We start from the raw sequence: 23,071 nt of genomic DNA on the forward strand, positions 1-23,071 counted from the left end.
CCCGCACCGCCGCCGCCCAGGAGCTGCTGGGTCAGCAGCGCCTGCTGCAGCGCCGCCTGCACCGCGGCACCCTGGGCCAGCGTGGCCTGCTGCTGCTGCAGCAGCTGCTGGGTCAGCAGCGCCTGCTGCTGCTGCTGCGCCGCGATGGCCGCCGAGATGTCGGCCACGCCGCCGGTGCCGGCGCCGGCGCCGCCCAGCAGCGCGTCGCTCCAGTTGGCCGGGCCCGCGCCGGCGCCGGGCGCGGAGGCCGGGGGCCAGAGCGAGCCGCCGCCGCCGCCGTGGGCTCCGTCCTGCACGCCGTACAGCGCCTGGATGGCGGCCGCGTTGCTCAGGCCAAACAGGTCCCCCGCGGAGAGGGAGGGCCCGACCAGGCCCAGCGGGGCCGGGCCGCCGCCGCCGCCGGCGCCGCCGCCGGCGCCGTACCCGCCCAGGCCCTCCAGGCTCATCTCGCTCAGGCTGCGCAGCATGGAGGCGTGGCGCCGTGCGGCCTGCGCGGCCTCCGCGGCCTGCTGCTGCGCGGCCGCCAGGGTCGCGCCGGGCGCGCCCCCCAGCAGCAGCGCGTCCAGCACGGGGGCGGAGGCGGAGAAGGGGAGGTGGCCCAGCGCCGGCGCGCGGCCGCCGTCGTCCAGCCCCGCGCCGGCCAGCAGCGCGGCCGAGGAGCCGAGCGCGGAGCGCGGCATGCCCGGGGGCGACCCGCGCCCCGCCAGCCCCGCGGCCGCCAACTGCTCCTCGATGGCCGGATATTGGTGCTGCGCGGAGCTGGGCGCTACAGGCGGGCGGCCCAGGTGGCCGCCGGCGGCCGGCGGCGCGGCGGCTGGCGCGCCGGGCGCGGCCGCCGGCGGCGAGCCGGAGGCCTGCGTCAAGACCAGGCGGGCGCCGGAGCGCAGCGCGGCGTCGTCGCCGGCCGCCAGGCCCTGCACCGCGGCGGCCGCGGCGCGCGCGTCGTAAAAGTCCACGCGCGCACGCGCGGGGTGCACCGGGTCGTGGCGCACGCCGGCGACATCGCCGTAGCGCGCCAGCAGGCGCGCCAGCTCGGCGCCGTCCAGCGGCCCGTGCGTCGCCGCGGCCAGCAGCGCGCCGGGGGCGGGGCCCTCGCCGCGCGGCGCGGCGCTGACGCGCAGCGAGCGCCCGGGGCCCACCTCCACGCCGTCCATCATGTGCTCGGCCAGCACCGCGGCGCGCGAGTCGTGGAAGGAGAGCAGGGCGGAGCCGTCGGCGGCGCGCGACACGCCTGCCACCTCGCCGTACGCCTGCGTCGCAGGGATTCGAGTGTGGGAGTGGGTTGGTAGATCGAGGAAAGAGAGGCGAGGCGAGGGCCCAAGCAGACCTCGCAGGGGTGCCGCTGGACGGTCAAGTGGGGGGTATCGCCAGCGCACGCGCCAAGCGACGCAGACTCCGCCCCAGGCGCGGGACCCCCCTTGACTCCACCCAGAGCATCCCAGGAACTCCCTCCCAGCCACCCCTTGCCTCCCCTGCACACCTCCGCCATCATGTAGATGGTCTCCTCCGGCACGGGGGAGCCGGAGCTGCAGGTCAGCCTGAGCGACCGCGCCGGCTCGCGCTGCGGCGGGGCACCGGCGGTCTGTCCGCCGGGCGCGTTTGCGGCCGGGAAGGGCAGACCCAGGGCGCAGAGGGCCGGGCCCCTCGCCGGCTGCATATGCCAGGGGCTGCTGTCCAGGTCTGCTGATAGGAACTCCGGCGCCCGCTCGCCGGTGCCGCCCTCCTCCAGGATGCCGGGCAGGCTGGACCGGCTGCTGGAGGCCGCCAGCTGGGACAGGGAGCCGTAGAGACGATGTAGAGTGGCCGTGTACTCGCTGGTGGCATGGGGGGGGGAGGTGCTCCCAGGCGAGGCAGAGTACCCAGGGAAGAGGGAGGGCTGCTCCAGCGGGCTTGAGCCGGTGGGAGGGTCCGCGAATTGATCCTTGGGAGGATCCATGACGTCAGACCCGGCCAGAGCGTGTCGGTGTGGTGCCAGCTATGCGGCCCGGGGGTGGGCTGGCTCCGCAGAGGGTGGCAGGCGCTGACACAATGCAAGCGTCCTTCCGGGGCAGTGCCGCCTGTTCTAAGACAATGTAAACCGGGGGGCCAGCGATCGGATCCTCGTCAATGGTGGCCGACCTGGCTGGATTTGTTGTACAGCGTGCCGACAGCGAACGGTCGAGGCAGGGCACGAGTTCAAGGACCTCGAGCCGGCAATACAAAGCGTTGCGGGGCACTCGAATGCATCTGACCAAGCCAAGTATAATTTCCACGGAGAACTTGCGTTATACCATCTTTGCTCATCCCACCTCCCAGCGATGTCGCCTTACGACAAAATTACTAACGAAGGCGCTGGGCCAGCAGGGCGAATATCTGGAGGCCCTCTTTCCAGCCTGAGCCAGCACACCCCCGAGACCCGGTCGAGCGACTGTCCGCACCCCCTTCCCAGCGCCCTCCCCCCTCGGGGAGCACGTCATGGGAAGGGAAGTGGGTAACAAGCGACAGCGCGATCAAGCGTCCCCCAGCAACTCGGCAGACGGGCTCGAGCTCGACCTCCTTGCCGCCCTAGAGGCGAGCGATGGAGACGACGTTGGCGTCGTGCAGTCGGCGCCTGTTGTCAAATGGTCTTGCGACGAGGCTAAAGCCGGGCAGGTGCATGCGGATGAGTGATGGTGGCTTGTATTCGCACTGCTGGGCTCCAGCAAATACATCATGGCAGCCTGGACCCTGGCCGGCACACTGCTAATGCCAGGACCTTGCCACCAGCTGCTCACTCATCTTCGTGCCCTCCAGGAAACATTCCAATCCATCACTCCTCCATGCACTGCTCTATGATCACTCCACAGGGTGCTGGTACGGCAGACAGCACCCCTGACATGCTGACCCTCCCGGAGCCTCTCCTCCTGCGCCTGGTCTGCTTCCTCTCCCCCGACGACACCCTGTCCCTCGCCCAGACCTGCCGGCATCTGGCACGCCTGGCGGGCGAGGACCTGGTCTGGCGCCGGCACTTCCTTTACCGCTGGCCCGATGCGGGCATGCAGGACGAGGGCGCCACCCCCGCCTGGAAGGTGTGTGTGTGTGTGGACGGCGAGGCGGGGTTGGATTGCATGCGCGTGTGACAGCCTTCGGGGTATGGCCGAGATCAATTCACCCCGAGCCCAGCGTCCCCGTCCCTGAGCTCGGCCATGTCCTTGCATGGTAGACGTGGGTTTGCAGAGGTGCCTCGATGCCTGTGAATGCCACTGTGTCGCCTCCACCCCCCACCTACTTCCTCACCACATCCCCGCCAGGCACGCTACATGGCGCGTGACCGCGCGGGCGTCGCCGCGGTTTCTGCCACGGGCCTGGACCCCGCGCTGGGCCCGCTGTACCGCCACATGGCGGTGGCCAAGCGCAGCGAGGCCGTGCCGCCCGCCTGGCGCGCGCCCGCCGGCCCGGGGCCCGCCCCGGTCGGCGCGACGCGCGTGGCCGCCTTCCGCGCGGCGCGGGGCATCCCGCCGGCGGGCCCGCACCCGCGCGCCTGCGGCGCGGGGGCCTGCAGCTACCGCGCGGTGGGCGCCGACACTTGGGTTTGCGAGACCTGCGGCCACGCTCACGTCTGCGACGCCCACTGCGCGCTGGGCCGGGGAGCGGGGGAGGGCGAGCTCCCCGTCTGCGCCGCCTCGGGCCGCTGCCTGGCCTGCTGGGAGGAGGGCGGGGGCGACGGCGAGGTGGGCGCGGCCGAGGCGGCGGCCGCCGCGCTCGCGGGGCGCTGGGCCGACGCCGGGTCGGCCGAGGACTGGAACGCGGAGGAGGGGATGGGCGGGCGCCTGGGCCGCGCTTTCTTCGCGGGCTACAACGCCGCCAACGCGGACGAGCTCATGCTGCGGTTCGGGGTCCGGCTGTGAGGGCTGGATAGAACATCCGTGATCCCCGTGTCCAGACAGATGGTAGGGGCGCCCCCAGTTTTGTGCAGTGACTCGGCCATGCGCCCCTCCTGAGCGTTCCTCCGCCTTGCACCCTTCCACCATGCTCCTGGCATCCCCATCGTGTGCCGTTCTCGCCACAGGGCCTTCAGCTCCCTGTACACGAGCTCTGCTCACTTGATCGGGTCCGGAGCGCCAGCTCTGCCCCTTGGCAGGAGGCTTGGCAAACACACCCTGTTGAAGTTGGACATGACTCGTGAGCGCCCCACTACCCTCGAATGATGAAGTCACGAGCTGGGTCACAGGGTGCCATGGAGTTGGACATGTGGGCTGAGCAGCGACAGAGCTGGCTGATGCTGGTGTCATTGGGATCAACAGATTCAGCACACGTGTGAAAGCATGCGTGGCAGGTCACATACGGGGCCCGCTGGGTCAGGCGCTCCCACTCCGGAGCCCACAGTCGGATTCGTGCCGCAACCGCGCGCCGCCCAGGCCCCTGCGCGCGCCGCACCGCCGCTCAGGCGGGGCCGGGCCCGGGCGCTCGCCGGCGCGTTCGGTCCTCCACCTCCCGCACGAAGCGGCGCAGCACCAGGTTCAGCCCCCCCGCCGCCCTCCAGAAGTTGTACAGGGCCTTGGCGGCCCAGATGCCCACCAGGCTGGGCCAGACCCAGAGCTCCAGGGCCAAGGCCGGAGCAAAGACCAGCGCAAAGCCCAGGGCCATGTAGTCGCGGACGTACGCGAAATTGTGGGAGGCGTACATCAACCTAGTTGTTTTGGGGGGAAAGGCAAGGGGGGTGAGGGTTGGAGCAGGGGACGACATGCCTGCCGGCATCCAAGCCCAGCACGAGCGGGCGGGGAAGGGTGAAGCGCCACAACACATGCGCGTCGCATGGCACTCCTTTCACTCCTGCCCAGGGTGCCAAGGTATCACCCCGCCTGCATCCACGACTGCCTCACCCGTCCAGAACAAAGACCAGGCCGTTGCAGGGCTGCATGGCGGCCACCAGGGTCCAGGTGCTGCCCCCCAGCAGGGCCGCGACCTCCGCATCCCCGGTGAACAGGCGGATGAGGGGCCGGCGGAAGAGGAGGTACGTCGCGCCCGTGGCCGCCCCAAAGGCGGTCCCCGCCATGCAGCAGCGGCGGATGAGCCGGCGCAGCGACCTGCGGGGGCGGGGAGGGGGGATGTGGGGGGGAGGGGTGGCTTGGGGGAAAGGGGAAATGATGGTGGCCTGCATGGCGGGGCGCGCCCACTCCGCCTACTCCGTCTGCACCCACCACACCCTCAGGCCCGAGCACATGCGCAGTGGGCAACACCCCGCGCCACCCAGCTCCCCCGCCACCCACTTGAGCGCGGCGTCGCCCCCTTGGTCGGAGTCGTCTGCGGCGCCCGCCAGGCGCGACCCCAGCACGATGCCCGCGGCGGCGAAGCCGTCCACGGCGTAGGCGCTGAGCATCCAGAGCTGGGCGACGACGGAGTGCGCTGCCAGGGCGGCGGTGCCGAGCCGCGAGGCGGCGACCAGGGCTGCGAAGAAGGTGGCCTGCAGCGTGATGGAGCGCAGCAGCATGTTGACGCCGTCGTCCAGGAACGCGCGGGACGCTGATGCGGGGGCGGGGGGCGGTTGCTGGTGGTTGGCGGGGGAGGGCGCGCTGGCGTGGGCGTCTGTGCCGTCTGCGGCAGCGTCGGGCGGGAGCGTGCCTGAACCGCCTGCGTCCGACACCAGCAGTGGCGCGGTGCTGGCGGGGTGGTAGTCGGCGCAGGGGGGCCGAAGCGCGGGCTCATCTTCCCCCGCCTCCTCCTCCAACAGCGGCTGTCGTGGCCCGGTCTCCCCCGCCCAGGCCCCGCGCAGGCTGCCGTGCTGGTGCGGCAGCGCAGCGTGCACAGCAGTGAGGCAGGCGACCAGCTGCGCGGCCTGGGTCAGCAGCGAGGCCCAGCCCATGGAGACCAGGGCGCCGGCGCCCAGGAAGCGCACCCCGCCCAGCAGGACAGCGGCGCTGAGGCACGACTCCGCCACCGCCTGGCCCGTGTTCAGCGCCGCGCAGAGCGTCACGCGGTGCAGGCCCTGGATTAGGGTTGGAAAGAGGAGGGTTTGGGGGGGGTGGAGAGGAAGGGAGAGTGCCTTGGGAGTGCACCGGAGTGAGGAGCGGGGTGGATTGAGCCGGGCAGGCAACTTGGTGGTCGTGGGTGTGGAGAGGCCGCGGGGTGCAGGGGCTGGGAGAAGTCGTGTCTCCACACGTCCCTCCCTCACGGCAGTTGGCGACCAGCAACACCTGGCCACTGCTCCCACCCGCACCCCAGCCCACCCAATCACACCACCCGCCGCTTCACCTCCTGACGTCCCCCGCCATCCACCAGTTTGACCGAACCCTTGGACCCCGCCCTCCCACCTGCAGGACGCCCGTGCAGGCCATGTTGGTCATGGCCAGGGGCACTGCGGCGGCGCGCACCGTCCAGTAGGCAGCCACGACGGCCAGCACCCGTGGCTCCAGATCCAGGACGTGGTGGATGACCAGGGGTTTGAGCAGGAGCAGGACGCAGGCCGCCGCCGTGCCCAAGGACGCCGACCTTAGGGTTAGGTTTTGGAGTGGGACAGGGTGGGGTCGCGGGGTGGAGGGCAGTGCGGTGGGTTGTCGCTGTAGATTGGCTTGGCATGGTGCGAAAACATGGGACCCACATCACTGTTGGTGCGCGGCCCCTGCCGCTGAGCATGGATGCTGACCCCCAATCGCTCACCAGAGAAGGGACAAGAGGACGGTGATGAAGAGGCCGTGCCAGTCTTTTTGGCCCACCAGGTTTCCCACCTGCTCCAAGATTTGGAAGGATGTGTGTGAATTCGATCGAATGGCCATGCCCTTCAGCCAACGCCAGGTGGCAAAGGGAAGGGGAGGTGGGCTCGGCGGCGGCTCTGGGCATGCAACCTGTGGCGCATGCGAGGCCCCATCCACGATACCTACTTTGGCAGAGACGCCGTCACCGAAAAATACAAAGATCTTGAGGGCAAAGGTCGCACTGGTGTTCACAGCCGCATATGCTGCAAGGGCAGGGGACCCATACAGGCCCAGCCAGGCGGTCTGGAGGGTGCTGGTGAGCGGTGCGGCCACTGTGCATGGGTGTAAGGGGGTTGCGTCATCCTTGGAGGAGCTGGCAAGCAGGCTGGGAAGTTCCAAAATGAGTGCAGGCCAGGACACACCCCCAAGAAAGCACCTAGACGTGGCTCACAGCTCTGGATGACCGCGGGGGCAGCGACACCCAGGATCGAAGCCCAAGAGCTGTACTCTGGTACTGAGTCGTCCATGTCTCCAGGGCAAGCGCCGCCCTGCCGATTGTACGCCGAGCCGGTGTGCTGGAGTCCGGAGGGCACCTGTCACCGACCGCAGTACAGGGACCGAGGTCTCATCATGACATTCTCAGGAGTCGCAAGTTGATGAAAAGTCGATCTTATATATCTAAACTGACATTGAACCGCCCCAGTACGGTGATGGGAAGCGTCCCATCAGAATCGCCCCTCTGTCGACGAAGGACAGCCGTCGCGCCCTGGAAACACCTCCGTGCCTAATGGCCCCCAACATGCATGCATTGCGCGCTGCGTATTTTGATTCACAATTTGAGCTCGAAAGTTCACATATGTAACACGGAGTAGTATTTGGCGGTTTGCCTTTAATGGGCATTCGCGAGGCGTTCGAGTAGGGTTGAAGCGTACTGAAGAACCACTGTCGCAATCCAGCTAGATATCCAAAACGAAGTGACAACCAAGTCGGACAATCAAGCGGGGCCGCGGCGTGTTCCCCAGGATGGCAGCGCCCGAAGCTCCTGGCGTAGGGCCTCCGGCACAGGACGAAAGCATAATTCGCGAGGGGTCCCGCATCATTCTGGACGTGAATGGTGATCGCCACGTCTTCGTCGTGGTCAAAGGACGGAAGTACGTTGTCATGGAGGAAGAAGGGGATGGAGGGGGTGCGCATGCTGTCGGAATGCACGACCATTTCATAAGTGTTGATGGGGCTGGGCCATGTAGTGGTCTGTGCCTGCAACAGCTGCCATGGCCAGGGGTCCTCCCCTCACAGGCCACATCCCTGGTCCACCTCCCTTGCAGCAAGGTGAAGCTTGGGCAAGCCTTCTGCTCCATCCAGCCCCTCATTGGGTGCCCCTACGGCTCAACCTTTGGCGTGGCCCCCGATGGGAAGACGCTGCAGCAGATCCCACCGTGCGTCCTGGGTTTGGACTGTGTCGCGCATGGGGTTGGGCGAGGAGCAGTGCTGCTTGCAGGAGGGTTGGGTTGGGCCGTCCATCTCTGCTGTGGCCCTCCATATCTCCAGGAACCCTTGAGCTGGCCTGCTTCCGGACCCCTATACCCGCCTTTCCTCTTTGCGTGCACAGCGCCGTCGCGGCTGACTGGCTGGAGGAGGCGGCGCTGGAGGTGACAAAGAACAACAGCCAGCTGATCGACGCAGGGGACGCCAACCAGCAGGTGGGAGTGCTGAGCATGGCGCAGCGTGCACAGCAGGGGCCCTGGCCCCTGGCCGGCCGCTGCCTGTGGCCGCGCCATGGTTCTCAGGGATCCCTCCCTAGCGAACCCAGCAGCCCCTCCCCGTGCTTCCCTCCCGCGAACAGCTCACCAGTGAGAGGATCGCGGACCTGCGGTCCCAGGGGGTGCATGGCTCGGCCATCGTGGAGGCCCTGGCGGCCCACAGCGCCACCTTTGACGCCAAGACCGAGTTCTCGCAGGCCAAGTACAGGTGAGTGGCCGGTGGTTGGGGGACGCGAGAGGGGGGGAGGGGGTCCGCCTCTGCACAGGTGCCCTTGGCATCGGACGGGGCCCTCTGCTGCCCTGGGACGATCGGCGCGCAGGCTCCCTGCCGGCATTGCCTACGTGCCCACCTCCCCCCCGCCATGGGGCGCGTCGGCGCCATCGGACCCAGTGCACGACGCACATGCAGCACCACAGCCCACGGCGCCCCCCCCTCCCCACGCGCCCATGGCAGGAAGAAGAAGGCCAAGAAGTACGTGATCACGGCGGTGGCGCGGCGCGCCACCGCCGCCGCCATCGCGGAGGCCTACTTCCTGCGCCAGCCGGCGCGCATCGGGCACCTGCGACTGGACGCGCTGGCCCTGCTGCTCAGCCTGGCGGGCCTCTCCGCCCACGCCCGGCCCCTGGTCCTTGATGCCTGCGGCGGCCTGGTGCTGGGGGCGGCCGCGGAGCGACTGGCCGGCTTCGGCACGGTCACAGGGGTCTACATGGGCGGCGCACCACCCTCGCGGGAGGCCCTGGCCCAGTTCGACGCGGGCCGGGTACAGAGCGGCGTGAGGCACGCCAGCCTGGCGTCGCTCCTTCGCCGGGTCGCGGCAGGCGGGGAGCAGGCCACGCCGATTGGTGTGCCTGGGGCGGTCGAGCCGGCGGGGGGCGGGGCGGGGGTGGGCGATGCTGGCAAGGCGGGGACTGGAACGACTGGCGAGCCAGAGACTGGAGCGACGGGCGAGGCAGGATTCGGTGCAGCCGGCGATGCGGGCACCAGCGCAGCCGGCGAGGCGGAGGCCAGCGGGCCATCGAGATGCGGGGACGCAACAACCGCCGCGCCTCCCTCGCCACAGCGGCCGTTCAACGCGTGCATCGTGGCCGCGCCGGGGCTTGACCCCGGCGCGGCGCTGCGGGCCCTGCTGCCGCTCCTGGCCCCCTCCACCCCCTTTGCGGTGTACTCGCCGTGGATGCAGCCGCTGGCCGAAGCCATGCACGCCCTGCGCGCTGAGCACGCCGCCGTGGGCCTGGCGCTGCAGGAGTCATGGTGGCGCGAGCAGCAGGTGCGGGGCCGGCAGGGCCGTGTGGGTGGGTCCCCAGCAGCTGAGCGTCGATGGTTTAAGAAGGGTTGGAGTCCAACGGGTGGGCCCCTGCAGCTGTCTTCGTCCTCCCCCTCTAGTTATGGGCGCCCTGTAGGAGGTGCTCTGCGCCTGGTCGCCGACACAAGCATGCTGCCATGTGTCCGCATGCACGCGCATGGACCTCCTCTCCCCACCGCCCCGCACCGCCAGGTGCTGCCGAGCAGGACGCACCCCAAGATGCAGATGAACCATGGCGGCGGCTTCGTGCTCAGCGGCACGACGGTCGCCCCGCCGACGCGGAGCGCAGGTGCCACGCTGGCGTGAGGTGCCTGGGATCCACCAGCTCTTACCAGATGCCGTCGGCGACCTTTGAGAACCGCACGGCCAGGACGGCTGTCCCCTGCGTTGCTCCTGCAGCTTGCGCAGGTGGTGTCATCTTGATAAACACATTGCCAAGCGCAGACAAGGGCAAGCACAGCGAGTTTCGATGTCATCCTGCAAAGGGAAGAGGGACTGCGGAGCGGGGACACAAGGTACATGCTTTGCCTGTGGATCTTTTGATCAGTGGCGTGGTTCCCGAGCTCAACCAGCGGGCATGCCATGCTGGTCGCGCGGAAACATACCGCCCCCGGCCGCTCGGTCCATGGCGGCATTCTTCCCCGAGCCGGTGGCCGCCGCAGCCGCCGCTGCGCGCGTCAGGGGTGGCACGGGTCTCATGCAGGAGGGGAGGCTCCGTGCCAGCCCGGGGGCCTTGCTGCCGAGCGGCTGCTGCGCCCCTGCCATCCTCTCCCAGAACGGTATGGCGGTGGGCGGGAGCGACCTCGCCGTCTGCTGCAGCATGCGGCGGATGAGCGTTGCCTGGTGGACGAAAATGGGAGGAGGCTGCCCTGAGATGTGCATGGAGAGCAGAGCAGAGGCACAGGAGCGGGTGCATGCCCAAGCAGAGGGTTGAGGAAGGAGGACTGGCCAGGGGCAGAGTGTGCACATCGGCAGGTCACCGTTTCGGCACACGCCGCCGCCGCATACCCTATGGAGGTTGCTGGTGCCGGGCTGCATGTCGCTGGGCGAGATGGGCAGGCGCTCCTCCAGGCAGATGGAGGAGTGGGGGAATCGAGCTGGTCCTGCCTGAGGCTGGGCGCCCCCTGGCCCTCCCTTCTGGGGTGTGCAGTAGCTGTTGGACGCAGGGGGCGTGCTGCCCGTGGATGACTGGCATGCATCGTCTGTTCCTGGAAACTGCAGGCGTTGCAAATCGCTGGCAATCGCCTGCACGGATCGGGCCGGGAAGGGGTGGTGGGGTGGCTGCCTTTGCATCCGTGCCGAGCATGGACCCTGCATGGCATGGACACGCAATTCCGTCCAGGAGCCCCCCGATGCCGACGCACATCCGCTGCAAATCTCTTGTGGGCAAACATGTTGTCCAGCAGGTCGTCATCGTGGTGCTCCCAGCCTCTCTTCGTCCCGGCGCAGTAGCCGGGATGCATCCGAAAGGCACCGGCTTCCCGGCAACAGGGTCAGGGGTCGGTCGCTTTCGACGCCAAAAAGGGCTTTAATGTCAGGGGAGACGGAGTGATGTCCATCATCCTGCCATATGTACTATCCTGATCGCGTCGGTCAATGCCTGCTAGTTCGAATCCGGGTGCTCACGTGGAGGGGGAGGGTGTATCCCGTGGAATCCCTGCGACTCCGATGCGACTCAGGCAGGAAGCCCGAGAAGACGCGTCCACAAGCGCTCATACACTCTCCAGACACGTGGGCCAATCAAGCAGGGACCAGCACATTCCGCGGTCCCGTCGATCAGTGGGTGTGTGGGAGCGATGCAGGCCCGCGTGGCCGGCTTCATTGGCTCTGTGCAGCTGCAGATCAAGATCGCAGAGGCCACCTCCTCCAGTGATGAGGTCACGCCGGGTGCGAGGGGTGCAGGCATGCTGCCTATGGCGGATGTGTCGGTGTCGGAGGACACCTTGGGGAGGGAGAATTACCCGATCTCTGACTTGCATCCCGGCCACCATGCACCGGCCCCCCTCCCACCCAGTCTACATCCTGGATGAGGTCTTGTCGCTCGTGGGCAGCAACCGCGATGCCATCGACACCGCCACCAATGCCATCGTGCCGCGACTCAAGGCTCGCAGCGCCACCGTGAAGCAAAAGGTATGCGCCTGTGAGGAAAGGCGGGGGAACGCAGGCGCTCATGGGGTTGCCACCCCTGTCTAGGGTCAGAAGGTTACTCCCACCTCGCCCTGCTCCTGGACTGAGAGCTCCAGTGGTCCAGCAGTGTCCGGCTCTGCACTCCCTCGTTGAGCTACCCCCCGCCGCGTCATGCAGGCGCTGCGCCTGACACGGCACGCCTGCCTGAAGGGCGATGCCGCGCTGCGCAGCCGCCTGACCCACCTGGCCTCTCCCGCCGTGCGAGACCTGCTCAGCTACCGGTGCGACCCTGACCCCTTCAAGGGCGACATCCCCTGGAAGAGGGTGCAGGAGCTCGCCAAGGACACCCTCACGGCCATGCACGCCGGGCCCGAGGCCGCCGTGGGCGGCGCCTCGCACGCGCTGCAGGTAATTATTTGCGTGTGTGTCAGAAGAGGAACGCACGTGTCGCCGGTGAGGACTCGCTGTGCTGCACCTGGCAGTGCCCGGCAGTCGCGGGGGCACGCCACGAGCGCAGGTGTTTGGGGCGTCAGGCACCGACCACTGACACCTTCAGGAACCCGCACGCCCCTCCCCACCCCCAGGGCCGCATCCAGGGCATGGGCAGCGGCGATGCTGGCGGCGGCGGGGCGGCCTTCAGCGCCTCCTCCAGCAGGATGGTTGGCTTTGGCAGCGGGGCGGCGGGGCCCCAGGGCACAGGCCCCACCAGCGGCGGCGCAGGTCTCTGGGCGGGCGGCGGCAGCGAGCTTGGCGGCGCCCCGACGCACGCCGGTGCCCCACCCCAGCGAGCCCCGGGCGGCGGGGGCCTGCTGCAGCAGGGCGCCATGGGCGGCGGCGGGCCCACGGCGGCGCTGCCACACTCGCCGTCCCCGGCCAGCGCGGAGGAGAGGGTCGTGGCCCGGCTGGCGGCGCCGGGGGGCGTGCGCGCCACGCCGAGCGCCGAGGACCTGCGCAGCTTCCTCACGGCCGCCATGGGGCTGGACGGCGCCAGGGTGGCGGCGGCGCTGTGGGGCCACCTGGAGGTGCGACAGGCGCCGGGGCGGTGTGGGGAAGGCTGTCGTCTCGGTTGGGCCGTGGGGAATCGCGCGTCCGCGCACCCAGCGGCGCTGGGGAGAGACCCCGCGTGTCGAGGGCTGGGGCTCAGCGTGCGGAGCGCTCGTCTGGGGGACTCGGCATGGAATAGCGCCGCTCCGCGACCCTCGCCAACCGGTGCCACGGGCGTCTCCAGCCCCTCAGGGCCCACCGAAATCCCCACCCCCGAGCCCATGTGACACCCCTCTCACAGAACCCCGCGCTGACCTGGCAGTCGCGGCTGCGCGTGCTGTGTGGCATCGAGGCGGCGCTGGAGGAGCGGGCCGGCACGCCCCTGGCGGCGGCCGTTTGCACCCAGTTTCAGTCCCGCGCCAGCGGCCTGCGTGCGGCGGCGGCCCAGCCGCAGGCCAGCGTGCGCGAGAGGGCGGCCCACGTCTTGACCCTGGTGGGCGCCGGCCCGGCGCGGGTGGCGGAGGGTGGACGCGCTGGGAGAGGGGCCGACGGGCCCGGCGGCGCGGCGCCAGGTCGGGGGAGAGCGCCGGAGGTCTTGGGTGGAAGGGGGTGGAGGATCAGGCCGGCTGCGGCTCATCGATGCAGGGGCGTCGACAGTGCTTTGGGAGAGGCAGCGCGCAGCGGCGACGCGGCGATGACGCCGGTACAAAACCAGTACCCCGTGCCCTGTGATCCACGTACTGTGCCTGCCCATCCTCGCAGACGTCCCAGACCTACTGGGGGACCTCCCGAGCAGCGCCATGGCAGCCCCGAGCGAGGCTCTCCCGGCCGGTGCAGTCCCGCACCCCTCGGCCTCGGCCTCCCCAATCCCAGACCTCATGGACAACCTGGAGGGGCCAACCGACGGCAACCTCTGTCAGCCCTCACGAGTACTGCAGAGCGCCACTCAAGGCAGCAACAGCAACGTCATGGATCTGTTGGCAGGGCTGGACATAGGGCCCCCGGCCCGCGCCCCGTCCGCCCTGCCCCACCTCTCTGCGCCGGCCCTGGCCCAGCCAGCAGACGACGACTGGCTGGGGTTCGCATCGGCGGGGAGCACGGGGACGGCAGGGGACGTTGCTGCCGCACCCTCCCTGCCACCGCAATCCGCGGGACCTCAGCCAGGCCCACCCGCTCCGCACCCCGCGGCCGCGCCGTTGGACATGGGCTTCCTCGGCGCGGCGGCACCCGGCCCATGGCCACCTGCTGCCAACCTGACGGCTGCAGGGCTGGACCTGTCGGGCGCCTCCTCCGAGCTCCAGGCCAGGTCCTCTTCCACTGGCTCCAGGGGCAGCCAGCCGGCTGGGAGCTCTCCCAAGGGAAGCAGCCGGCCGCCTGCTCTCAACGGTGCGCCGAGCTTTGGGGCAGGGGAGCACCCTGTGAGCCTTGCCGGCACATGTCAGGGACCCCTCGCACCTCACCCTCTCCGCTCGACATGCCCGTTCCCCCTCGTGCCCTGCGCAGGCAGGGTGGAGGCAGTGGGGGCACGCAAGGACGGCGCCTTCGATTTTGTATCGTCGCTGTTGACCCAACGCTGAAACTGGGGCGTCTGGAGCAAGGATTGCATCGATCCTGTGCTCTGTAAGGGGAAGCCAGGCACCTCCAAGGAACGCTAGCAGCCAATGCGCGCCTCCCAGTATCGGCATTCGCGCGCGCATGCTGCTGGCCACGAAGCAACGATGTCAGCTTATCCTCGACAAGTTCGCCATAATGGCTAGCGACCAACGGTGTCCTTGACGTCAAACTGGTGATCGGTCATATTGTTCAACGCTGTGAAGGACACATCGAGCATCATGGCCTCCGTCCTGTGTGCTCAGATGGGCAACCTATCTCTCGCTAGGAACTTGGTGAGGGGGCGAGTGGGTAAGGCAAGGCGGAGGGCCACACCTGAGAAAACTATCATTCTGATACATATTATGTACCAACGCTCCATGTCCGCAGACCCAACGTCACAGCCAGGCATTCCGTGGTGCCGCGCCCTTCACCCCATCCCTACGCCCGTGCCGACCACTGGTGAGTGCGGGGCCCTGGCTGTCCGGGCAGTTCGATGCCTGAAATCTTGATTCAGTCCCCAATGTGTTCGTTTCGCTCGATGGCTGGTGCCGCGTCGGTGTCCACCTCGGGGTACACCTCACAGCCTGCACCCTTGTGGGTGCCTCTCTCCTGGTGAGCTCACGGGATCCCCGCCCCGCTTCCCCCCGCCCAGACGCTGACGCAGCCTCGCCGGGAGGTCATCCGTGCGGCTCGTATCGCTGGGGTGGAGGTCCCCAACCAGAAGTACATCGAGTACTCGCTGCAGTACGTGTATGGCATCGGCCACACCACCGCCAAGGCCATCCTCGCCTCCACCGTGAGCCGTGTTGGGGGATCTCACCCGTGCCTGCCATGACCAGGGGGCTTGGCTGGGGTCTACCCGACTGGGCATTGTGCCACCCCCGGTCGACCACTGGGCCTCGGGTGACGGTGCCCGCCCCGCCGCCCCGCCGCAGGAGGTCCCGAACAAGCGCACCCGGGAGCTGACGGAGGAGGAGCTGACCATTCTGCGCGACGAGGTGGAGAAGTACATGACGGAGGGGGACCTGCGCCGCTTCAACGCGCTCAACATCAAGCGGCTGAAGGACATCGGCTGCTACCGAGGCCGGCGACACATCGCGGTGGGTGGGGTGGGGTCGCTACCCTGTGCCCTCTGCCTGGAGGCCCTGGCTGTGATCGGGACGCTAGCCCAGGCAGGTTGCTGGCTGAGACTCTGTAGAGCGTACACCCCAGCCTCGCCCCTGGCCCCATCTTTTTCTCGCAGGGTCTGCCTGTGCGAGGCCAGAGGACCCGCACCAACGCGCGCACCCGCAAGGGCAAGCGGGCGGGGCCCATCACCGGGAAGAAGGTGGCGAAAAAGTAGGGGCTCTCCTGGCCTGGCCCGGGGTGTCGCCGGCTGCATCGAAGGCCAGCGGGGGAGGCAGGAAAAGGTGGCTGAGCATCCCCACAGCCCCCTTGCCATCCCCCGGCCCTCACTCAAGCTGGCTCTCCTTGCCCCAGCAGCCGATGTCCTGGGTCTCCCAGAGCCCTCTCAGCCCACTGTCAGGGTCTCTGCCCACTCATTCCCTTGGCGATGTAACGTCATCTCATGTTTGCCGTGAGTACACACGTGGCGCATATCTCCGATGCGATGATTGAGTGAGTACCGGGATGGAATTCACGGCGCTGTGTGTCGGCTGGCAGGCGGGCCGGCCCCCTCGCCCACACCTCGAGCCAGAATTGCAGTGGCACCGTGTCCCCATGCCATTGCCTCTACTGCACAGCTGCGGAGGGGGTGGAGGGGAGGGCGTGGCCGCTGTGGAGCCACTTACCATGGTGCACGCGTGGCCTGGTCGCCACAGCGCCATGCCCTCACCACCCGATGATGGGCACCAGACTGCAGGTGGCTGCAGCCAGCATTGGGTGGCGGCTGGGCCTGGACAGGCCATGCATCTGCATGCGGCGGCGACGGGACATCCTGGCAGGGCCGACAGGGCACCCGCCAGCCTGCAAACTACGCGTGTGCGGCCTGCTATGCATGCTGTGGGGGCGGGTGCCCATGGTCCGGGTCCGCTGCGAGGCGTTTGGCCGCCCAGGCCAGCCTCATGGGTCGCACACCATCTCAGAGGCACGCGACTGAAATGGGGGACCGACTTCGCCTCGCTCTGCTTCAGACTACTCTGGGCTACAGAGCCTATGCAATGCTCGATGACAGGGTGGCACACACATCGTTTCGGGGGAGGCATAATTCAGGGGTGCCAAGCGGGGAGGGTCATGCCGAGTGGCGCCCAGGCACCATCTTACCACCCGGCAAGCCAGGGAGCAGGTGTTCCTGGACGCAGGGCTTTGGACGCAGCCGAGCTTCCCAGCCGGGCGTGGATGGGCCGATGGGCTCCTGGCCGCAGGCGGCGCGACGAGGAGGGGTCGGGCCCGGCTTGGGGCTGGCTCATGGCGTCTCAGCCTGCACAGAGCCTGCGCCGGCACTGCACTGGCTGGTGGTGTTGGGGGATGTAGGTCCCCGGGGGGTTGAACGATGAGGACAGGGACGAGGGCGGCAGATCCCCCCCCTAACCCCCACCGCAAAGGAAGGTGCGCCGGCCGGCGTGTCCACTAGTGGGGGGGATGGGGCAGCAGTGCGGATTGAGGACGGCCCCTGGGGGCCTATTCCTGCGCCTCTTCTGGGCTCGGAGGGGGGGAGGGGGGCGGGGAGGGGGGCGAGGGCGGGGAGGGGGGTGGGGAAGGTGGTGGTGGGGCGAAGATCTGTACCAGGTGCCAGGTCGGCGACACTGCGCCCGCCCTGGTTATCTCGCAGTAGGCGGTGGCGGTGGCAAAGGCGGAGGTGATGTAGGTCCCCAGGTTGTCGTTCCAGGTGCGGACAGTGGTCCCCAAAATCGCCTGGCGCGTCAACCCGATGCGCACCCCCTTGGCGTCGTAGTATGTCACCACCACGTTCAGCTCCTTGTAGCTGCCCGTGTCGACGGAGATGGTGAAGGTGGTGACCCCCACCAGCACCGTCCCGGAGGGGTCCACAAAGGGCGGCGGGGGTGGCGACGGCTGCGGCGGGGGGTTGAACAGCTGCACCAGGTCCCATGGCAGTGGTCCCGGGTCAAGACCGTCCATCTCGCTTGAGGCGACAGCCCTGCTGAAGTGCGAGGTGAAGTAACCCCCCAGGTCGTCCTCCCAGGTGCGGACGGTCGTCTTCAACATGTACTGACGAGTGCTTGCTATCATGGTCCCCTCGGCATCCAGGTACGCCACCAGCACGCTCCTCACAACGAAGCTGGCCGTGTCCACGGAGATGGTGAAGGCGCTGGCCCCTACCCGTACCGTCCCCACCGGTTGCACTATGGGCGGCGGCGAGGGGGGGCGGGGCGGCAGGGGGCGGGGCGGGGGGCTGGGAGGAAAGGGGGGAGGGCTTGCCTTTGCCAGCGTGAAGAACGGCGTCTTGCTGCCGCCGGGAAGCATCCCTACGCCGGTGATCTTGGAGACGGTGGTGGCCTCAGCGGGGGTCAGCATCTCCTGCCAGACGAGCGTCCTGGAGGTCATGACCTTGGTGAAGGTGTACATGACCTGGGAAAGGTGATTGTATACGGTGATGACCACTGAGTCCATGTTGGTGCTGGTCCGGTCCACACTCAGGGTGAGAGTAATGCCTGAGACGAAGTAGGCCCCGGACGGGGTTGCTGCAGGCGGAGGCGTCAAAGAGGAAGGGGAAGGGTTGGGATGGACACGGCGGGGAGGGAGCACACTTTTAGGAGGGGGAGAGGTCTTGGTAGAGGGTGGAGGTGGGGGATTTTTGTGGGGTGGAGGAGAGGTCTTAGTGGGGGAAGGGGGTGGACCTTCTTGTGGGTTGGAGGAGGGGTCTTGGTAGGGGAGGAGGGCGGGAGTGTCTTCGTTGGGGTGGGAGGAGGGGTTGTCTTGGTAGGGGAGGGGGGCGGAAGTGTCGTCGTGGAGGTGGGAGGAGGGGTTGTCTTGGGTGGGGGAGGGGGAGGTCTTGTTGTAGACGGAACAGGCGGAGAAGCTGTTTTAGGGGAGGGAGGAGGAGGGGCCACCGGCTCGATGACCTCGGCCACGGAGTTGGTGGTCTTGCCAGTGGAGGGATCGGTGTAGGAGGCCTGTGTTGTGCCACTGGCAGTGGTGGACGACAGGATCCAGGTGCCCACAGTGGTTGTGGACTTGGGCGTCAGTGTCACTGTACGCCTGCTCCCATCCTTGAACTTCAGCATCACCTCAAGCAGGGAGAGTACCCTGGCAGTGGTGACGCTGACGGTGCAGGAGACAGTGGCAGGGGTCTTGGTGACGCAGTCTGCATAGTCGATGCTCAAAAGGGCGGTGGGCGAGGGAGGAGGGGAAAGGTTCTTGGGCGAGGGAGGAGGGGAATGGTTCTTGGGCGAGGGAGGAGGGGAAAGGTTCTTGGGCGAGGGAGGAGGGGAATGGTTCTTGGGCGAGGGAGGAGGGGAATGGTTCTTGGGCGAGGGAGGAGGGGAAAGGTTCTTGGGCGAGGGAGGAGGCACCCACTTGTATGGTGTTGGTGGTGAGGTCCTGGGACGGGGACTGGGAGGCATCTTCATCACCATGGTGTCTGAGGTACTGATTGCCGAGAGCTTGCACTGCCGCTTGTGGCCTTGCAGGTCATTGCAGATGTTGAAATCCCCCTGATTCCGGCTGCCAATGTTCCTGTTGCCAAAGTTCTTATTGCCTGTGTCATCAAGGGCAAGGACTGATGGCTGGCTGGCTGAAGGAATGACATGCTGTTCTGGCAAGTGTCTCGCGCTCCCTAGCTGCTGCCAGAGTCAGGCTCGAGGACCCTGTCGTTCCTCCACAAGCGGCAACCCAAAATAAATCAGCATGTACAGGCTCATCCACAACCCGTGCAGCCATGCAGCACAACTAACACCACTCACCGATGTTCTTATCTCCTATGTTTCCGGATCCAAAATTGTACCAGCCGATGTTTCCGGCGCCAATGCTCCCCTGCCCGTCTGCCTTGCAGGCGGTCTGCCCCTTGCGCAGGCACTCCACGGCCACCAGTGCCTGGCACGAAGAGGCAGTGCAGGTTCCCAGAGTCGTCAGGCTCACGGCGGGGGCATGCAGCCGTGTGAACTCGATGGTGGCGGTGCGAATCTATCCGGCCTCGTGAAAACCATGCTTCCTGTGGATGGGTAGGTGTGAGAGTGCGACTTCCCCAGCTGGAGGAAGCTGGAGTCTTCTTCAGGGTGAATAAGAGATGCTAAAGCAATCTTTACTCCCACTTACTTGCAGAACAGGTCGCTGCTACTAGGTTTGAGCAAGTATAGGGTGCTCTCAGACCTGCGGGGAGGAGTATGGTGTGGGGAAGGAGGCACATGTGGCATATTCATAGATTCCGCAAATACATATCCGCATCCGGGTTCGGGACCTCCTTCCGGTCGCAATGGCGAGGCCGAGAAGGCTCCGCCGATGAATGGCGATCGCAGTGAGACTTGCTGGGGATGAAAAATCCCACCTTGCACTCGGGAGGGCAAAAATTCTTGTTTCGCAACCTGCCTGCGTGTAGGGGCGCATGGAAGTGCAACGTTTCCGTTCGGTGCGCCAGGCTCCATAACGCAACGTGTGCACTCTACCAAGCATTTAAACCCGTACCGCTGTTCTTAGAGCTGCGCAAGTGCAGAGGATGGAGATCAAGAGACGAAAGTGTGAGCGCCACATGTCCAAGGAGTCAGGCCTTGCACTCTTAGTTGTAGGGTCTAGGGGCCCCAATGCGATGTGAGACTAGATACACTTCTTGTCTTGGCTCAGGTGATAATTCGGAAATTAAGACCTTGAATGAGTGGGTTTTGCTTATGGAGGCCATTTCCTTGGAAGACCGCTTGCTCGCCCTCCTGTGGACGAGCCGCTGCAGAGGGCCCGGTTACCAGGGACTATTGAGTGCTTCCAGTGGCGCCGGGGTTCACACAACGATCTCGGTCATTTTTGCCAGGTCATACATGTATCCTCTTCTCTCCTGTACGCATCGCATTTTTATTGCTTGACATTAATGGAGTACATGGTGTAACTGTGTAGTGCGGAAGCACTTCCGCAACATCTTTGTTTTATGTGTATTGACCCGGTTAGCATTAGCGCGTAAGGTCCTTACAACGGGTGTTGAACTTGTTCTGACATATGCATGCGTACCTAGGTGAAATTCCTTTGTAAAAGGCCTCCTCACCCAGGGTTCGCCCTCGCGTCGTCCTCCGGACCGACTCGCCCCGGAGGGCAATCCGTCCGGAATATCGATGGACGATGATGACGCTCGAGTCGCCGCACGTGCACCTGTCGCACCAGGATGCTCGCGTTCGCAGCTTTCTGAGATCGCTGTGTGGAATTGAAAGGTCAAATCTTGCCAAGACGAAGCAAGGAGCCAAGACCTGTGCTCTCGCTCACCGCGAAATTCGAGACCTGCGGTTCCGCACGTGTCTACGAGGTCTGCTGGACAGTGCACTGCGAGGATGACAGCATGTTGTGACACAGAGTGTTTTCATGTGTGAGCTGAAGATCACTCGCATCACACCCCACTCCTTAGCAGAGGTGGAGTCTGCAGGATATGGATGTCATTGCCGTCCACCTGCCGCACCCATTGAGATCCTTCATTGGGATCACACTCGAGGGTATTCCTTGCCCGATGACTGGGCGACGACAAAACAGCAGAGAATTTCAGGGAGGCACAGCATGTGCTCGGGCAGGGCCCACCATCTCCCTCGAGAAGATCAGGTCTTAAACCCTCTGGCCCTGGAGTGTTGAAGAATAGAGTAGTTGCCCCAATCCATCACAGTATACTCATTGGATCTCGTTCCTGAGCCCTCAAACAGACTAAGGGAAGGCATCAGTTGGTGCGCGACGAGCAACATCCCGAGAGGAGCGCCCCCTTCTCCACCCATCCAGCACAAGACGGACACCAGGCCCACACCCTCCATCAAGTGAGGTTGGGACATCCCACGCATGCCAGTAGAGCATTGGCCTTTCTCAGCTCGTGTAGAATGCTTGCTTGGGACGACCATGTCCACTGCAGACGCCAGGCTGGCCTCCTCGCTGGTCTGTGAATCTGCCCGCAGTGAATAGCTTGAAGCGACAGCTCGCACCCTCAGGACTCTGATCCCCTATGGGCACCGTCACCTCAGCCATGTTTACTTGTGATTGACACGTGGTAGCCTGGCCAGCCATGAGGCCTGGATACCGCTCTGGGTTGCCTTCCACACTGCGCATGCGCCAGGGGGAGTGACTCAGCCCGACCTGATCTAGGAATGGATTTTCAGATCCCTGGATAGTGCTGATACTGAGTGTTTTCCAAAGAGGAAATGTTGTCCATGGGCAAAGAGATCAGCTTCAGCCGTCTTGACCTGATGTTGCCCAGCAGAGGAGCATCTGAGCACACACCTGCTGAGACTCGGGCGTCCCCATCAGGCATGGCACACCCACCCTCCTGGTGTAGTGCAAAATCTTCCAAATCTATATAGTACCCTTTTAACGCTGAGAGCAGCCTGCCCCTCGCCGGACTTGGAACAGCTTGTGTGGGCCCTTGCCATCTCAGGGTCCTTTCAGCCGTGCCCCCCTGACATGCACCCTACTTTACGGCGGACGCAGGCACATGAGTGGCATCCCGAGCGCGAGGTCCATCCCCCCCTATGCCATGATAATCGTCTCTGAATTTACCCATTGAGTCTTAGGGAGCCCGCATGCTTACCACCGGCGGGGGGGTGCAAGTGCGAAGGATTGCCTTTGTCCCCGCCGTGCGCAAGGATGCGCACACCATCAGTGCTGCAGATGTTCCCAATTTGATACATCTGAACCCCGGCACAGAGGTACAGAGTCGTGGTGACTGATGACCGGGGGCGTGGCTTCCCACCCGTCTGCATGCCCGCCAGCTGACGACGCCCTCCACCCTCCACCCCGACAGTTTCACCTCAACGGCTACGCCGACTCCTCCATGCGACCTTTCAAGGGACTGGAGGCCAGGAAGCCGGCCGCTGGCCCTGCGGAGCTGGCGACGAGGTGGACCACCGTGCTCAAAGCGGTGAGCCGGCGAGGTGGTGCCCGGAGGGTGGGCGGAGGGGGCCTGGACCCAGCGGCCCTGCTCCCCCACATGACACGAGGGGCGCGCGCCCACCCTCCCCTGTCCAACCCCATGTCCGCAGGGGGCGGGCCTGCAGAACCTGGGCAACACCTGCTTCATGAACAGCGTGCTGCAGTGCCTGATCCACACCCCCCCCCTGGCGGAGCTGCTCCTCTCGCCGGCCTGCCCCCGCCCGCTGCCGGGCCGGGCCGGGCCGGACCTGCTGGCCGCCACGCGCGAGCTGATGCAGAGGTCGCTGCAGCACCGCAGCGGCGTGCTGGCCCCGGCCGCGCACGCCAAGTCGCTGCGGCGGGTGAACGGCAGGTCGGTGGGGCATGATCCTGACGGGCATGGGTGCCCAGGGGCGTGGGTCCGGGAGCATGCGCCACCCGGGGCCTCACTGGCACAAACGAGTGGCGGCAACGCGGGCGCGCGTGGTGGGTGATGATAACTCCTTCAGGCGAGGCCTCACAGCACCCCAGTCATTGGTGGTCTGGGCCCGGGACCTTCCTACATTGTCATAGTTACACTGACACCACGCGCGCCTCGGCTGCCGAGCGCACTCTGGCGGCGACGGGCAATGCCCGCCCTGGATGCTCGGCCCCCCCTGCGCACCCCACCCCCCCC

The 23,071-nt window shown here is 66.6% G+C and overlaps 8 protein-coding genes across 8 annotated transcripts in view; 5 read left to right on the plus strand and 3 right to left on the minus strand.

The window, feature by feature from the left end:
- The window catches only part of F751_2953 (Protein MEI2-like 1), a gene marked incomplete at both ends in the record, with an annotated part of 3,784 nt that extends 1,848 nt beyond the window's left edge, over positions 1-1,936 (minus strand). The window contains 2 exons of the mRNA XM_011397325.1: positions 1,146-1,250; positions 1,481-1,936. Coding sequence (XP_011395627.1) covers positions 1,146-1,250; positions 1,481-1,936 — 561 coding nt within the window. The remainder of the gene's footprint in view (positions 1-1,145; positions 1,251-1,480) is intronic.
- A 919-nt stretch (positions 1,937-2,855) lies between these two features.
- Positions 2,856-3,866, plus strand: F751_2954 (hypothetical protein; the record flags this gene model as incomplete). The annotated part of the gene is made up of 3 exons (XM_011397326.1): positions 2,856-3,047; positions 3,270-3,362; positions 3,756-3,866. 3 exons carry the CDS (start codon positions 2,856-2,858, stop codon positions 3,864-3,866), a joined length of 396 nt encoding a protein of 131 aa, XP_011395628.1.
- Positions 3,867-4,183: 317 nt separating this feature from the next.
- Positions 4,184-7,177, minus strand: F751_2955 (MATE efflux family protein 2, chloroplastic; the record flags this gene model as incomplete). Its single annotated transcript, XM_011397327.1, has 8 exons — positions 4,184-4,240; positions 4,450-4,648; positions 4,842-5,045; positions 5,229-5,944; positions 6,270-6,447; positions 6,616-6,683; positions 6,837-6,982; positions 7,102-7,177. The coding sequence occupies 8 exons, from the start codon at positions 7,175-7,177 to the stop codon at positions 4,184-4,186; spliced, it is 1,644 nt and encodes a 547-aa protein (XP_011395629.1).
- A 496-nt stretch (positions 7,178-7,673) lies between these two features.
- On the plus strand, positions 7,674-10,020 carry F751_2956 (tRNA (adenine(58)-N(1))-methyltransferase non-catalytic subunit TRM6; the record flags this gene model as incomplete). Its single annotated transcript, XM_011397328.1, has 7 exons — positions 7,674-7,801; positions 7,976-8,086; positions 8,260-8,350; positions 8,494-8,618; positions 8,865-9,219; positions 9,472-9,678; positions 9,907-10,020. The coding sequence occupies 7 exons, from the start codon at positions 7,674-7,676 to the stop codon at positions 10,018-10,020; spliced, it is 1,131 nt and encodes a 376-aa protein (XP_011395630.1).
- A 1,490-nt stretch (positions 10,021-11,510) lies between these two features.
- Positions 11,511-15,760, plus strand: F751_2957 (30S ribosomal protein S13, chloroplastic; the record flags this gene model as incomplete). Its single annotated transcript, XM_011397329.1, has 8 exons — positions 11,511-11,601; positions 11,729-11,844; positions 12,019-12,249; positions 12,426-12,863; positions 13,127-13,318; positions 15,071-15,214; positions 15,357-15,518; positions 15,662-15,760. The coding sequence occupies 8 exons, from the start codon at positions 11,511-11,513 to the stop codon at positions 15,758-15,760; spliced, it is 1,473 nt and encodes a 490-aa protein (XP_011395631.1).
- Positions 15,761-16,822: 1,062 nt separating this feature from the next.
- Positions 16,823-18,602, minus strand: F751_2958 (hypothetical protein; the record flags this gene model as incomplete). The annotated part of the gene is made up of 3 exons (XM_011397330.1): positions 16,823-16,868; positions 17,816-17,946; positions 18,429-18,602. 3 exons carry the CDS (start codon positions 18,600-18,602, stop codon positions 16,823-16,825), a joined length of 351 nt encoding a protein of 116 aa, XP_011395632.1.
- Positions 18,603-21,689: 3,087 nt separating this feature from the next.
- Positions 21,690-21,848, plus strand: F751_2959 (hypothetical protein; the record flags this gene model as incomplete). Its single annotated transcript, XM_011397331.1, has 1 exon — positions 21,690-21,848. The coding sequence occupies one exon, from the start codon at positions 21,690-21,692 to the stop codon at positions 21,846-21,848; it is 159 nt and encodes a 52-aa protein (XP_011395633.1).
- A 219-nt stretch (positions 21,849-22,067) lies between these two features.
- Positions 22,068-22,889, plus strand: F751_2960 (Ubiquitin carboxyl-terminal hydrolase 36; the record flags this gene model as incomplete). The annotated part of the gene is made up of 3 exons (XM_011397332.1): positions 22,068-22,193; positions 22,289-22,405; positions 22,527-22,889. 3 exons carry the CDS (start codon positions 22,068-22,070, stop codon positions 22,887-22,889), a joined length of 606 nt encoding a protein of 201 aa, XP_011395634.1.
- Positions 22,890-23,071: the final 182 nt, after the last annotated feature.

The sequence above is a fragment of the Auxenochlorella protothecoides genome (assembly GCF_000733215.1).
Source record: "Auxenochlorella protothecoides strain 0710 unplaced genomic scaffold scaffold31, whole genome shotgun sequence".
NCBI lineage: Eukaryota > Viridiplantae > Chlorophyta > Trebouxiophyceae > Chlorellales > Chlorellaceae > Auxenochlorella > Auxenochlorella protothecoides.